This window comes from Balaenoptera musculus, chromosome 15 (genome assembly GCF_009873245.2).
Source record: "Balaenoptera musculus isolate JJ_BM4_2016_0621 chromosome 15, mBalMus1.pri.v3, whole genome shotgun sequence".
Lineage (NCBI taxonomy): Eukaryota > Metazoa > Chordata > Mammalia > Artiodactyla > Balaenopteridae > Balaenoptera > Balaenoptera musculus.
This window is the reverse complement of record NC_045799.1, coordinates 65,771,048-65,784,827: the sequence shown is the minus strand read 5'-3', so window position 1 is coordinate 65,784,827 and position 13,780 is coordinate 65,771,048. Positions and strand designations below refer to the sequence as shown.

Sequence of the window (13,780 nt, the reverse complement as noted above, 5' to 3'; positions counted from 1 at the left end):
ACTGGTCTTAGTCCTGTGACCTAAGATTATTTTACAGAAATATAACCAATTGGTTTATTTTCTTTTTTAAAAATTTTACCTTTCCTCCCTCCCTCTTTTCCTCCATCCCTCTTTCCGCACTTTTGAGATTGGTTGATGTAGAAAGTCTTGTGTTCCTACCCATCCCTAACTGGAACTGCTGTTTTAGCTTGCTGCTTGCAGTACATTTTAGGACAGAAAGTCTTTTAAAAGCATGAAAATAGTAGACGCGTCTCATTTGCTTTGGCAGAGGAAACAGCTTTTCCTCCCAAGTAGCTCTAGGTAAGACCTAATCTCCAAAGGTGCTCTTGTAAATCCCAAGTTCCAAATGACAGTAAGCAGAAGACTTTGCATTTTAAAGTACTCCCTCAGTCTTTCCTCCTTGTTATTTTTGCAAGTTTACTTTCTAGGAAGTAGTTTATAAATGGACACCACCCATTTCCCAACTTTTTCTCAGGTCATTCAGCATCTGCAGCTGCCAGTTGGGATCAAGAGGCTCTTGTGGTCTTGCTTTGAGACTCCCTAGGGGGATGGTTTCTGCCAGTACAGCTGCTTCAGCCCCTGTCAGCTGGGTGTCTGGCATATATAGTAAGAAGTAAAATCATGCGCCCAACGAGCTATACAAACTGTTTGGATGGAAGTTGGAAAGATGGGTTTCTTATTGCTTGGTGCTTATTGCACCAACATTCGTCAGTGGCTTCTTGCTTCTGAACAGACTCTAGATGGGAACAGAATGGGAGGAGTGGATTGGATCAGTTCCTTCTCTCAAGGAAGTCATCAGAGTAGATCTCAAGTGCCTTGCTGACACTGGATTTTGGTGCCAGCCTTTGCCCCCTGTTTTTTAGCTCCCAGCCAGCTATAACAGTGAGCCAGCTTGCTCTATTTTCCATATGTCAGGGCCTATTCCTGACCCTGCAGAGTTCAAACTAAGATGATTAGGACAGGGAAGCCTGCAAAGACAGTGTAATCTTTCACGTCTTGTTCAGATTGGAGTAGCTCTGGTTTCTCTGTCTTTTTGGACTTCTCATTTTCCCTTGGCTCTAACAGGCTTGGGCAAGAAGTATGAGAGCTGCTCACTGTGGAGGCAAAATGCCTGTCCTGAGAAGGCTTGCAAATCTAGAACTTCAGCCTCTCTGGATACCAAAATGTGAAGGTAGTCCCAGAATATTAGACTTGGAAGGATTTTAATCATGGGAACACAAACTCAGAGAGGTTAAGAGACTTGTTCAAGGGCACACATTGCTTAGGGAGATCCCAGACCAGAACTGAAGGCTTCCTGGGAGTTTACTCTGTTCCTGTTGACTCAGTACCTCTGGAGTACAATCAGGTGTTGATAATGTATCTTTTCTTCTTGGGCCATCAGCATCTCCTTAGGGGAAGGATATATCCTGGCATATATCATAGCAAAGAACAGTAAGTAGTGAGGCCAGTGATGTAGAATGGTGAGTTTAGAGTCACACTGCCTGGATTTGAATCCCTTTTCCTGTATGACCTCAGGCCAAATCCCTTAAACTCTGTTCAGTTTCCCCCTCTGTAAAGTGAAGGTTATATTATCTTCCTCATAGAATTGTAGTGGGTTAAATGTGATAATTCATGTCAGTCTCCTCAATACACACATGTAACTTAAAAGGTATTGCTATTAATAAACATTTTAAAATCCTGTCTCAACTTGGACCAAGCAGATTGGTCCTTTGCCTCCTTCCTTTCCACTTTATGCTTCCAGTCATTGAAGGACCAGAACAAGACTCATATTCTCTGTGAAACTTTCCCATTGAGTTGATTTTGGAGTCTTGACAGACTGGTTTTATTTCCTAGTCCCACTGCTAAGTGGTTAAGAAACCTCAGTTTCCTAATCTGTAAGGGCTCTGACAACCTAGGTTGTTGTGAGGTTTGAAGGTGATGTATATGAAGCATATAGCCCCATGTCCCACAAATACCAGTTTCTCTTCATCAGTCCCTCCACCTTTCTTTCCATAACACTGGTCCACACTCTGCTCTCCTTTCCTGTCTCCATTTGTCTTCGTGTGGTTTAGCCCTTCATGGTCCTTCTGTTCCATAAGAGGTGATTCTGTTTCAGAGGTAGATAGTAAGTCCTAGAAGACAGGGACTTGCCTGATTGTCACTTCATTGAACTGCCTAAGAGAAACAGTTTCCTGATCTCTTCTTCTCTGGCTCTCTGGAGCCAGAGCATCCACTGGGACCACGACCTCTGGGATTGCCCTCGGCCCAGCAGTGCCAGTGCCAGCGCCAGGCCTGGGGCCAGGCAGGCAGCCAAGCCCATCCCCAGGAACAGCAGCTGGGGCTGGCACAGGGAGGAGGGAGGCTGGAAGCTGATGCAGAGAAGGAGTGAGGGAGAGAGGCAAAGTCAGAGCTGAGATTGAAGGAGAAAAGCTGGAGGCTGATCTTAGTTCAGCATAAACTGAGCAGTTACTGTCTTTCAAGTAAACCCCCAAAGCTGTGCATAGAAGTAGGTTTCTTGGTTTGTGGCTTCTTTACCCCCTTTATTCTTCTTCCTACCTTTCCTTTCTTCCCACCCCTCCTTGTCTCTCACTCCATTTCACTCATTTATGCCACTTTAGCTGAAACAGGAGAGCAGAATCACTTACTGCAAGAACAGGAAAGCTGCTGTGGGCATTTGGGGCGTCAGCATACCTGAACTGCCCCAGGAGACCTGGCCTGGCTGCTGACAAGAGCACTGTTCTAGAAGGGAGGCTTGATTCTGTCACCAACTTTGTGATAATAACAACTGCAATAAAAGCTAACACTTACTGAATACTTTTTATGAGCCAGGTATTGGGCAGAGGATTTTACATGGGTTATCTCATTTACTCTATCCACCAGACGATGAGGTACAACTGTCCCATTAAAGTTACATGCTGATGGTCACAAGTTGGTCCATCACCATGATTCAGATCCAGGTTTGTCTGCTCCCAGAGCTCTTCCTCTTAATTACTCTGCTCCAGTTTCTCCCTTCCTAGATAGCTCGTTGACCTCCGTGTACCTCCATTTCTCTTCCTATGAAATGGGGGTAATTATTTCATAGAGCTACATTTATATGTAGCTGTTATAATGTACTAACAAATACAAAGTGGTATTCATTAATAATGATGCTCGGTTAGTGAAATTTGGCTCTGGGGTGCCCAGCTTGTGCTGAGGCTATCCACTTCAGAGAGGTGGCAGGAGGACCACTGGGAAGTATAAATGAGTATAAATAAGTAGCAAGTTAGAAATCCTGTCTTTTGCAGATCTACAGAGCTGGAACCTAGTGGAAAGGGAATGGAGTCTGGAACTGGCTGGAAGGTTGTCCCAGGTTAGGGACAGGGAGTGACCAGCAATTCAGAGTATCCATAGCGCACAGCAAATACCCAGCTTGATTTTATTCAGCATCATTCACAAGTCTTAGCCTATGGAGGATCTGATTCCCCCAGGTATTTCTGACCAGTGGTGCATTTGAGCAGGGTCAGTGCTGTAGTTCAAGAGACTGTTTTTGAGCAAGACCCAACTGCATGACTCAAGGCAAGGGTAGGCGTCCTGTCTGGGCCTGGGGAAGCCAAAGCCTGGAGCCCATTGTTCAGATGGGACAAGCTGGGGCTTCCATCAGGCTAATCAGATACTACTCGGCTGTTAATAATGGCTGTCATATCAAGTGTTTTCTGTGTGGAGGACAGTGTGTGCCAGATACCCTTTATCTGCGTTTCCTGACTGAATCCTTACAACTGCTCTTTGAAGTAGATACCATTTTGCAGGTTGAAGAAATACAGGTTTTGATCAGGGTCAAACATCTGGTGGCAGAGTTGGACTTTAAGAGCTGAAGCTTTTAACCATGCTGGTGGGCTGAAACATCACAGGTTTAAGAACTTTGGACTAATTCTAGTCCCCGCCTCTAGTGAGACTGAACCTAACGGCATCTTGCCTGCCTGCATCACGGTCGTAATGCTTGCCTGGGAGAGGGCAGTGGCTAGGACACCCTTCTTAGCACAGGGCACAGACCATGGTTTTTTTTTTTCCAGTGGCTAATTGTAAAACTCGCTGCTCTGTGATTGGTGTGGTGACACTCCTGAGCTTGGGACCCATCCATTGGTGGGCTTTCCCGAGGTGATCTGATGTAGGTGGGCTCAGCAGTCCAGCCTAGTGGTGAAAGGTCATGGTTTCTCAAGCCAGACATACCAGGTTCTGCTTGTGATCTTCGGTAATTTTCTTTGTGCCTCAGCTTCCCTGTCTTTAAATGGGGTTGTGGTGAGGATATATGAGTGTTATTGTCCATGAAGTGCTTAACATAGTGCCTGGCATGGTATCAAGCGCTCAGTAATTGATAACTACTATTATTAGCTATTAGCCAACAGCTAGTGGGTCCAGGGAAACTTTCAACTTTAAAACACTTGAGGGGCTTCCCTGGTGGCGCAGTGGTTGAGAATCTGCCTGCTAATGCAGGGGACACGGGTTCGAGCCCTGGTCTGGGAGGATCCCACATGCCGCGGGACAACTGGGCCCGTGAGCCACGGCTACTGAGCCTGCGCGCCTGGAGCCTGTGCCCCGCAACGGGAGGGGCCGCGATAGTGAAAGGCCCGCACAGCGCGATGAAGAGTGACCTCCCGCACAGCGATGAAGCCCCCGCTTGCCGCAACTGGAGAAAGCCCTCGCACGAAACGAAGACCCAACACAGCCATAAATAAATAAATAAATAAATAAATAAATAAATGTAGTTATTAAAAAAAAAAAAACACTTGAAGTGCTGCCACCCTGGGACACACGGCTGAGCACCATGATTGAGCCTGAGAAATCTCTGGGTACAGAACTATTTTCCCAAAGAAAGAGGAGACACAAAAGAAGGGAGCTCATTGAGTAATCAGGGGGCCACACTTACCATCATATCTGAAAATACTTTTTTCTGGCTTGAGACCACAACTTGCTTCAAAGAAAAGGACCAGAATGGAAGAAAGGGATCCAGCCTTCTAGCACTTGCTGATTGATCATCTGTCTAAATTGATTTCCCCCTCCTTTTTTTCATCTGCTGGGCATGTAAAATGCCTTCAGGTTTCAGCTGGTACTGCTGTGCCAGGTCATCAAAGATGCTCTCACGTGGAGGGCTGGTTGGGTAAATGGATTAGGGCCTCTTGGGAGGCCCATCTGTTCTGTCCCTATGTGAAGGCCTTGGCGCCAGGATTTGGAGGAAGCTGATATAATGCAGCATCTGTCCAATGGGGCAGGGGTGAGTAGCCTGGGATAGGTGGGTCAGTAGGAAACCAGGAAATCCTCTTATCCTCCCAGGTACCTGGGCTTCCCTCAGCAGCACGAGCTGAGCAGCAAACCCTGGTGAGTCAGCGTGCCTGGGAATTAGAGTTGCCAGTCTGTGAGCATGTGGGATTTGTGTAAGTTTGGGCCTTTTGTTTCTTTCAGCATTTTAGTCTTTAGAAACACAAATCTGGAAACCAGACCCTCCACATGGTATAGTCCTGCTTGTTTTGAGATAATTCAGCTTGAACAACAGTTGCTTCCCTTGTATGCTGGTCTTCTAAGAATTAACCCCTTACCTTTTAAAATTGTAACAAGTTGTGCTTATGGCTTACTAGCTATATTCTAAAAGCATAAAAAGGCTTTAAAAAACTTACTTGGGTCTGTCATTTTCCACACCAAAACCCTTCTAAGGGTTTCAGCGTGTTTTTGAAACCTAAGTGAAACTGCGAGTCTTTTTTTAAGGGCGTGTATAATCACGTCTGTCATGTATTCTCTTTGAAGGTGGACAATGGGACACACCCCAATACAGTGTGATTCCAGTAACTACAGGAATGATTCTGGTCTTCATTTTAAACTTGTACGCTCAGAACATACCCTTAGAATTCCTTTTGAAGATAACTCTGAATTTATCCAAGCACTATTTGGAGGAAGCTAAAGTTCTTTAGGTAAAGTTTAAAGCTCCAGCCTTCCATTAAAAGCACCCTTCTGCCCCACTGCCAGTCTCCTTAGAGCTTTGAATTTGGATTGTGGAGGTCCCTGACCCTAGAGCTGGAGAGGCATGGGACTGACATTGATTTGGTCTGCTTTCCCGACTATACTTCTGGCTCCTGGTCTAAATTTCTATCAACATTATAATTTCAGAGGCTGCAGTTATTATAGCAGGTAGCAAACTTTTATAAGTACTAAATTTTAGATGGATCTTCTAGTGGACTAGTTGAAGGTAAGAATAAGAGTCTGAGTAGATAGAGTCTTCAGAGAAATCACCTCATCCCTGGCCCAGAAATTTCTAGCAATTCTTTAAAAACCACTTTTTCGTTACTTAATAAATAAACCACTGTGATGTTTGTTATGTATCAGTGCAGACTTTTCTTTTTCATCTAGCAGTTATTCTATCATTTAGAGACTGTATTTGGGTAAATCAGCCCTTCTTTTCAAATGGAGACGCTATCTTGGAAGACTAAGCCTGCAGGCCCTACAGGACATTCACATTTAGTGTGAACTTGACTTTCCTCTACATACCACCTTGCTGGGGGCAGGGATGGGGGTTAGAAAAGAAGCTCAGCGATTGGGACCCTTGGCGTGGAGAACAAACAGTCTTGGTGGATGGCTCCCATAGGTGGATAGAGGAAGGGTGGAGAAAGGGCATTTCACCTACTGTGCGGGTGGGTCCCAGAAAGGAATTTGAAGAAATCAAGACAAATTTTACTTTGTTATTTGGCTAGGACTCTGCCGTTAGTCTTGACTCTGCAAATTCTTTATCTCATCTTTAGGCCATTATGAAACTATATAGTTGTTTTGGATGTGGCTACCCCTTCTTCCTACTCATCCTACTTAAAAAGAACATCTGAGAATTTTGACATTAGAGACTAGAAGATGAACCTTTTATTTGTACCTTCTGGGTTAATACAGGTCCAAATAACTTTCTTATGTGACGGCAAGTTGGCAAGACAAATTTCCTTTGGAATATTTCTGGCAGAACCATAGTCTTCCTTGATGCATTCTGCACATGAATCAACTTCTTTGTGATCTATGTTACCTTAAGAATTTTAGGAATTTTCCTTATTGGTTCTCCATATGTGCTCTAACCACTGCATTTCCAAGGTGAAGGTATGGGCTTGCGAGGGAGGTGATGATGAACTTGGGGGATTTCCCCTGGTTCATGGTTAGCTCATTGAAACAGAGTGGTGTTCCAGTGTGCAGTCCCTGGAGGGAAGCTTGCATACTCTGTCTCCCTGTCCAGCAGTGATTGCTTTCTAATTTCATTCCAGGTTGGCTGGCTCCTCTGGCTGATGGCATGTTGAGGCACGTGGGCCAGTGGCAACAAGGGCATCCAATCCAGAGGGGGCCACTCTAGAGGCCAGGCCACCAGCATCATGGGCCAGTGTGTCACCAAGTGCAAGAATCCCTCATCAACTCTGGGTAGCAAGAATGGAGACCGTGACCCCAGCAGCAAGTCACACGGGAGGCGGGGTGCAGGCCACCGTGAGGAACAGCTGCCAGCCTGTGGCAAGCCAGGTGGGGATATCCTTGTCAATGGGACCAAGAAGGCAGAGGCTGCTACTGAGACCTGCCAGCTGCCAACATCCTCAGGAGATGCTGGGAGGGAGCCCAGGTCAAATGCCGAGGAGTCTTCCTTGCAGAGGTTGGAAGAACTGTTCAGGCGCTATAAGGATGAGCGGGAGGATGCAATTTTGGAGGAAGGCATGGAGCGCTTTTGCAATGACCTATGTGTGGACCCCACGGAATTTCGAGTGCTGCTCTTGGCTTGGAAGTTCCAGGCTGCTACCATGTGCAAATTCACCAGGTTAGTCACAAATACTTCATGTCACCAGGTGATCAGAGGAGGAAAGAGAGCACCATTGAGCAGTGGTGCCCAGCTAGGATAGAACTGGGTTGGCTTCATAGGGTTTTGGGTAAATCTTATTTTCTTTTTCTGACCAATTTCTCTAAAGCTATTCAGCCTCTGAACAACTGGGCAGCAACCCTCCTTGCCTGAAGTTAAATGAGGAATAATCCATGTTGCCAAGCTGCTGCCCCACCCCACTGCTGTTTGACTTTTATCTTTTCTTTCACTCCTGTACTTGTCAATTCACTCACTTCCTCACTCGATATTTATTGTACACCTATCATGTGTTAGGCATTGAGTGCCAGTATAGTGAGTGCCACTGGGGATGTGCTTCAGTAACTGCATGAAGCCAGTTGCCCCTTCTAGCTCTCCGCACATTACCCTTAGCCAGCCTATGCGCCAACAAGGACAGCTGACCCTAGTTATCAACCAGTAGTTGTGTACATTGTCATGGTCATGCATCCCTGTAGAGGTTGTTTGTGGGAGACAACATGGCAGGGTCACTGCAAGGTGTGGTTTCCAGAGCACTGGGTTATAAGTAAGTAAGAAGAATTGACTTTGAGAATCCCTTGATAAAATTTTTAGTCCCTGGGTAGGTTACTCGACAGACCTCAGACGTTCTATCTTCAGCAGTTGCAGAAATCTCCGAGAAGATGATCAATGTGAGACCATGTTGTAAACTAAAAGTGTTATATAGATGTTAAAAATACATACTCAATTTTTGTTTTTTAATAACAGAACTTTGATCTCTGGTGGCAGAGTTACCCAGGTTCATCCAGAATCTTTGGCTCCAAAAATTTCCCTTGGCAGTCACCAAAAATATTCCAAAAACAAACAACCCCTAGAGAATCAAAAGGAAAACAGGAAGAGACTCCCCATCTTGGAGGAGAGTCTACAGCTTAATCACTGTTGCAGAATGGGAAACAGAGCATGGAGCAGGAGACTTTGAGTTTAGCTTTGGAAAGATGAATAGATGAATGAATGAACCATCATCAGCTGTCTACCATGTGCCAGGCACTATTAGAAGCAGCTGACACATTAACTTGTTTAGTCCTCACCAGAACCCTATGAAGTAAGGTAGTATTCTCACCATTTGGCAGATGAAGAAATAGGACTACAGTTAGCGGAGGAGTTGGCATTCAAATCCAGACAGCCTCACAGCTACCCTCTTAATTATGATACTATATTGCCTCTCAGTAAATGATACCGTTTACAATTATTAATTGTGCCCCCTCCTTCCTGTTGCAGGAAGGAGTTTTTTGATGGCTGCAAAGCAATAAGTGCAGACAGCATTGATGGGATCTGTGCACGGTTCCCTAGCCTCTTAACAGAAGCCAAACAAGAGGATAAATTCAAGGATCTCTACCGGTTTACATTTCAGTTCGGCCTGGACTCTGAAGAAGGGCAGCGGTCACTGCATCGGGAAATAGCCATTGCCCTGTGGAAACTAGTCTTTACCCAGAACAATCCTCCAGTATTGGACCAGTGGCTAAACTTCCTAACAGAGAACCCCTCGGGGATCAAGGGCATCTCCAGGGACACTTGGAACATGTTCCTTAACTTCACTCAGGTGATTGGCCCTGACCTCAGCAACTACAGTGAAGATGAGGCCTGGCCAAGTCTCTTTGATACCTTTGTGGAGTGGGAAATGGAGCGAAGGAAAAGAGAAGGGGAAGGGAGAGGTGCACTCAGCTCAGGGCCCGAGGGCTTATGTCCCGAGGAGCAGACTTAGTGGCTCTGTCTCAGGAGCAGCAGCAAGGATCTGCCCGCTGCCCTGCAGCCAACCAAGGAATTGGACCTTTCTGGAAATTACTGAAGATCCGGATATTTTCTACTTTACACCTTTCTCTGCCTTGTATCTGAAAGGGCTCTAAAATGCTGTATCATGTTTTAGGCACTTTCTTCACTTTTTGGTTATTTTGGTTATTTCTTTTTTGGGGGGAGGGTCCCCCAAAATATTTGAACCTGGCTACATGTTGTGTATCTTTTTTTTTTTTTTTTTGAAGCCTTCAGATAGAATAAGCCTGCCACTTCTTGCACAAATTAGATTTTTTGGGGGGGGTAGGGGAGGGTGTAGAGCAGGGAGCGGGGGAATGGGACAGTTAGGTTGAATTATCATTACAAAACGATACAGTGCCAGATCTCAGTTTTGCATATTCTTGTTTTTCAGGGCAGGTCTGTACTGTGTGTAGTGCTGTTTACATCGTTGAATTTAGGTTGTAATAATTATTTTAAAAGATTTACACAGAGTTGAATAGCAGTGTTAACTGTTAACCACATTGCATTAATTCCCAGGCGATTTAAAGCTCTTGGAGAGCCAAGGCCAGCCAAGAGCATTTGTAGTCTGGTGACAACCCCCTTTTAAGCTAATTTATCTGAAACCCTTATTTTCCTCACTTCTTGCTCATTCCTTCTTTGACCTATTGCATTTCATGTTGAGTTTATCCATCAACATGCTGCACCTGTCAGTCAAGTGAGCGGTTTTTTTAGAACACATTGTACTGAGAACCACTTAAGCATTGAATGCAGAGAAAGCAGTGCTACCTCAGTTTTGCTGGAAGTAGACTTTGATAGTTTTCTTTCTTTGATGAACTTTCTGTATTTTCACGTTGTAAGTGGAAATACTTTTTTTTTTTCATTTGCCTTGGAGCCAAAGTTTCTGTTCCTGGTGGTCAGAAAACTGTGCCTGCCGGCCAACTGACTTGAAGGAAAACTGTGGTATGGAGCTCTGCTTGAATTTTTTTTTTTTTTTTTTTTTTTTTTAATTGAGTATCATCAGCTTACTTGTCTGGCAAGTGCAGAAGCCTGGGCTGGCTTGAACTCTGCCAAACAAATATAAAAATGTATTTAATAGTTAAAACGTGTGCCCTTTCCCTTCTTGCTGCACCCATGTTGTCACTTAACCCCCAGAGGTTATTTATTTTCTTCTTTGTTAATGTCAGGCTCATTTGGGGTAATGTGATGACTGTTTAGGTTTACATGACCCACCTCTCCTTTTCCTACCCCCAAATATGTATATATACATATATAAGATATGTATATATTTTACCTATATAAAATATATATATATACACATATATGTATCTATATTTCTTTGTTTCTTTGCCTGCTAAAACTGGCTATAAAAGGGAGCCTTCAATATATATAGTATAAGAAGAGTGCCAGGGAACATCATAATGGAGGCTTTTGAATCAGAATTTGGACCATTTTCATTAAAGAGATTAATTTTCTCAGCCTTTTCCTCACAAGAGGGAGTCCCAGTTCCCCAGACTCCTCTGCGTGCTCGCTCCATAAGGCCAGCTTTGGCCAAACTGCCACACAGGAGCTGACTCTGGTCCTACCTGGTTTCAGTAGAGGGTCCTCTTGTTATTTTTCCATTAAAAAAAAAAAGTGTCCTCATAAAACTGTACTGGAAGGGTGGGTGGCAGGAACTTGTACTGTTCAGCTTCCAACACTTTGGAACAGATTGAAAAGGGAATCTTTTAAATAAAAAAATATTTACACTCTTGAGGTAATGAAGAGTTTGTCTATTAAACATTTGGAGTTTTCTCCCCCAACTTACCCCCATCTCCCTCCCAGGTATATGTTTCTCAGCCTGGGCAGGAATCACTTATTTTGAGTTCCTTTATTAGTAGCCTATGGCTCTGGGCTCCCATATTTACAAAAATGATTTAAGGAGTTTCTGCAGTCGATGTTTTTCTAAAATTGGTATTGACAATAGGGAACATATTTGAAGTTAGATTTTCTTTTTTGAATCCTAACCCTGACAGTTGCCCCTTCTTAGAGGGATGGATGGGAAACTTTAAAGTCAGCCACAGTAGGTTGGCAATACTGCTGGAAAGCTGACGAGGGTCCCAGTCCAGATGTCTGGCTTTGTTCTAGCCTAAGACACAAGATCCCTGTATAAAGAGTTTCCAGAGGTCCTAGCAGGTTCTGTGGCTCAACTGTAGTCAGGGCACCTAGACTGAGGTGTTAACAAGACTGCCTTTTCATCCAGTCAGTGTGCAACCCCCAGTTTTTCCCAATTCTGGATCGGGTAGAGGTTGAATAAGGGTAAAGGCAGGCTGCTCCTAGCCAGGTAAGGCTTTTTCTGTCTCAGATCAGAAGGGTGTATGGAGAGAAGGGCACAAAAGAGGTAGATGCTGAATATCCTGAGGACTCTGGAGGAACTGGATTCTTTCCCCAGCCTGTAAGAAGGCATGATTCCATGCATTAGGTGTGCTATGATGGGTGGTTTTTTGTTTTTTTGTTTTAATTCAGCTCTTCAGCTTCCTCAACAAAAGAACCATTAAAAAAATTATTTTGGGTTATATATTTAATGGTCTATTTGTTGCAAAAATGCAAATTAGAAGCCTGAAAAGGGAATGGTCAGGGAGGGAGTTTCCTTCCAGGTTTGAGTTCTTAATGCAAGGAATTCAAGCTTCTGCAGTAGCCTGGGCCAATGCTTAACTTTCTCATGAAAAGCAGTTTTCTGCAAAGGGATCCAAGGTAGTGTGTGTGTGTAGGGTTTGCAGTTGCACTTGTGGGAAATAAAAGGTCCCTGTTCTTCTTCACCTAGAGATAGGTTTGCTGCTTAATGAGTGAGCAGTAATTGTGTTGCACAGGTCAATGCATGCCCCTCAAGTAAGCCAGTGCACCCTTCACTTTAACAATATGACACCAGAGTGGTGTGGTGGTGTGGAGAGGGGCAGGATGTGGATGCCATTTTGAAAATAGGCAAATATCAGAGTGGCCACAACAAACTGAATATGTTGGGAAATTGCTTGATTTTTGGCAGTGGTTTTGTGTGTGAGCTTCTGTGGTATTTCTTTAGCAATTGATTAGAAAGCTGTATGAGATGAAGTGTGCTTCACTGAACTGCTCTTCCCCTATCCCTGCCAAATTTGAATGTATCATTCTTAGCCCTGCCTCCTGTAATGACACTTTGCTATGCTTCAGCTAGTTGTCTCAGCAGTTCTCCCTGCCAGATGTGCTCACATGTGTGAGTTGGGTCCAAGATCCCATTTCTACCCTTCTGATAAGAAAAAAAATCTAGAGCTGGGTAAAGATCCAAATTTCAACCAAGCCCTCAGGCCCAAGGAAATCCAATAGAAAACGTACAAGGCAGTGTTTTCAAAATTAAACTTCCCTAAGGAAGGCACAAACTAGCCTTCTTGGAAAGGAAGAAAGATTAAGCCACACATTATTTTTGGTCTTTTAAACAGTACGGATCTCCCAGGGACTGGTGGCAAAATTCAGTCCTCAGTGCTGGAGCCTGCAGGGTGTGGGACTCCACAGTTCACACGATGGCCTCATATACTATACCATGCCAAATTTAAACAACGGTAGGAAATTACTGGGATAAGGACCTGGTATAAGTTTAAAAAACAAAACAGAAGATCTGTATTTAGGACTGTGTTTGGTTTGCCGCATTTAAAGTCTTCAGTGCAGTGAAGCCCAAAGGTAGACCCAATTACACAATTATAAGGGCTGGAAGAAAGCTGCTGTTTTGCCGTAGTAGCCCGCTTTGCCATATCTGTCTTATGTTTGGTTAGTGATGACCTGAACATCTTGGTAATTGACAGGGTCTTCCTTGGGGGACTCCAGCAGTATCTTGTTTAAAGAAGATGGACTAAATGGACTATTAAGTCATTAAAGTGTTAATTGGGACTCATTTGAGAACACATGACATTGATCTTCCTCTTAATCCACAGTCTGTTTTCTGATTCATATAGAGGGGTTCCCACCCACTTCCCCTTCAGAGTTTACTCCTTTGCTAAGCTGTAATTATAGCATATATCCAGGTTCACCTTGACTGGCACTGCCTTACAGTGAGGATCTGCAGGTGTTTTTCCTCATTGAAAGACAAAATTGAGTAACCATCAGATTCTGCTTCTGATTCAGGTGCTAGGGCATCACATCCTCCTATTTCTCTTCTTGGAAACTGAGCCTGCTCTTCCACCACCCACCTTCCCTAGTAGA

General features: G+C 44.3%; 1 protein-coding gene across 8 annotated transcripts in view; it reads left to right on the top strand.

Annotated features, from left to right (window-relative positions):
• DCUN1D3 (defective in cullin neddylation 1 domain containing 3) overlaps positions 1-9,865 on the top strand; it is a 33,449-nt gene extending 23,584 nt beyond the window's left edge. For 7 of the 8 annotated variants that reach the window (XM_036826606.1, XM_036826612.1, XM_036826609.1 and 4 more), the window contains 2 exons: positions 7,242-7,777; positions 9,068-9,865. In XM_036826606.1, coding sequence (XP_036682501.1) covers positions 7,347-7,777; positions 9,068-9,551 — 915 coding nt within the window. In that variant the 5' untranslated portion in view covers positions 7,242-7,346 and the 3' untranslated portion in view covers positions 9,552-9,865. Of the gene's footprint in view, positions 1-5,315; positions 5,388-7,241; positions 7,778-9,067 lie in introns of those variants that run through there. The other variant, XM_036826613.1, reaches the window with a different exon arrangement.
• The last annotated feature ends 3,915 nt before the right edge of the window (positions 9,866-13,780 follow it).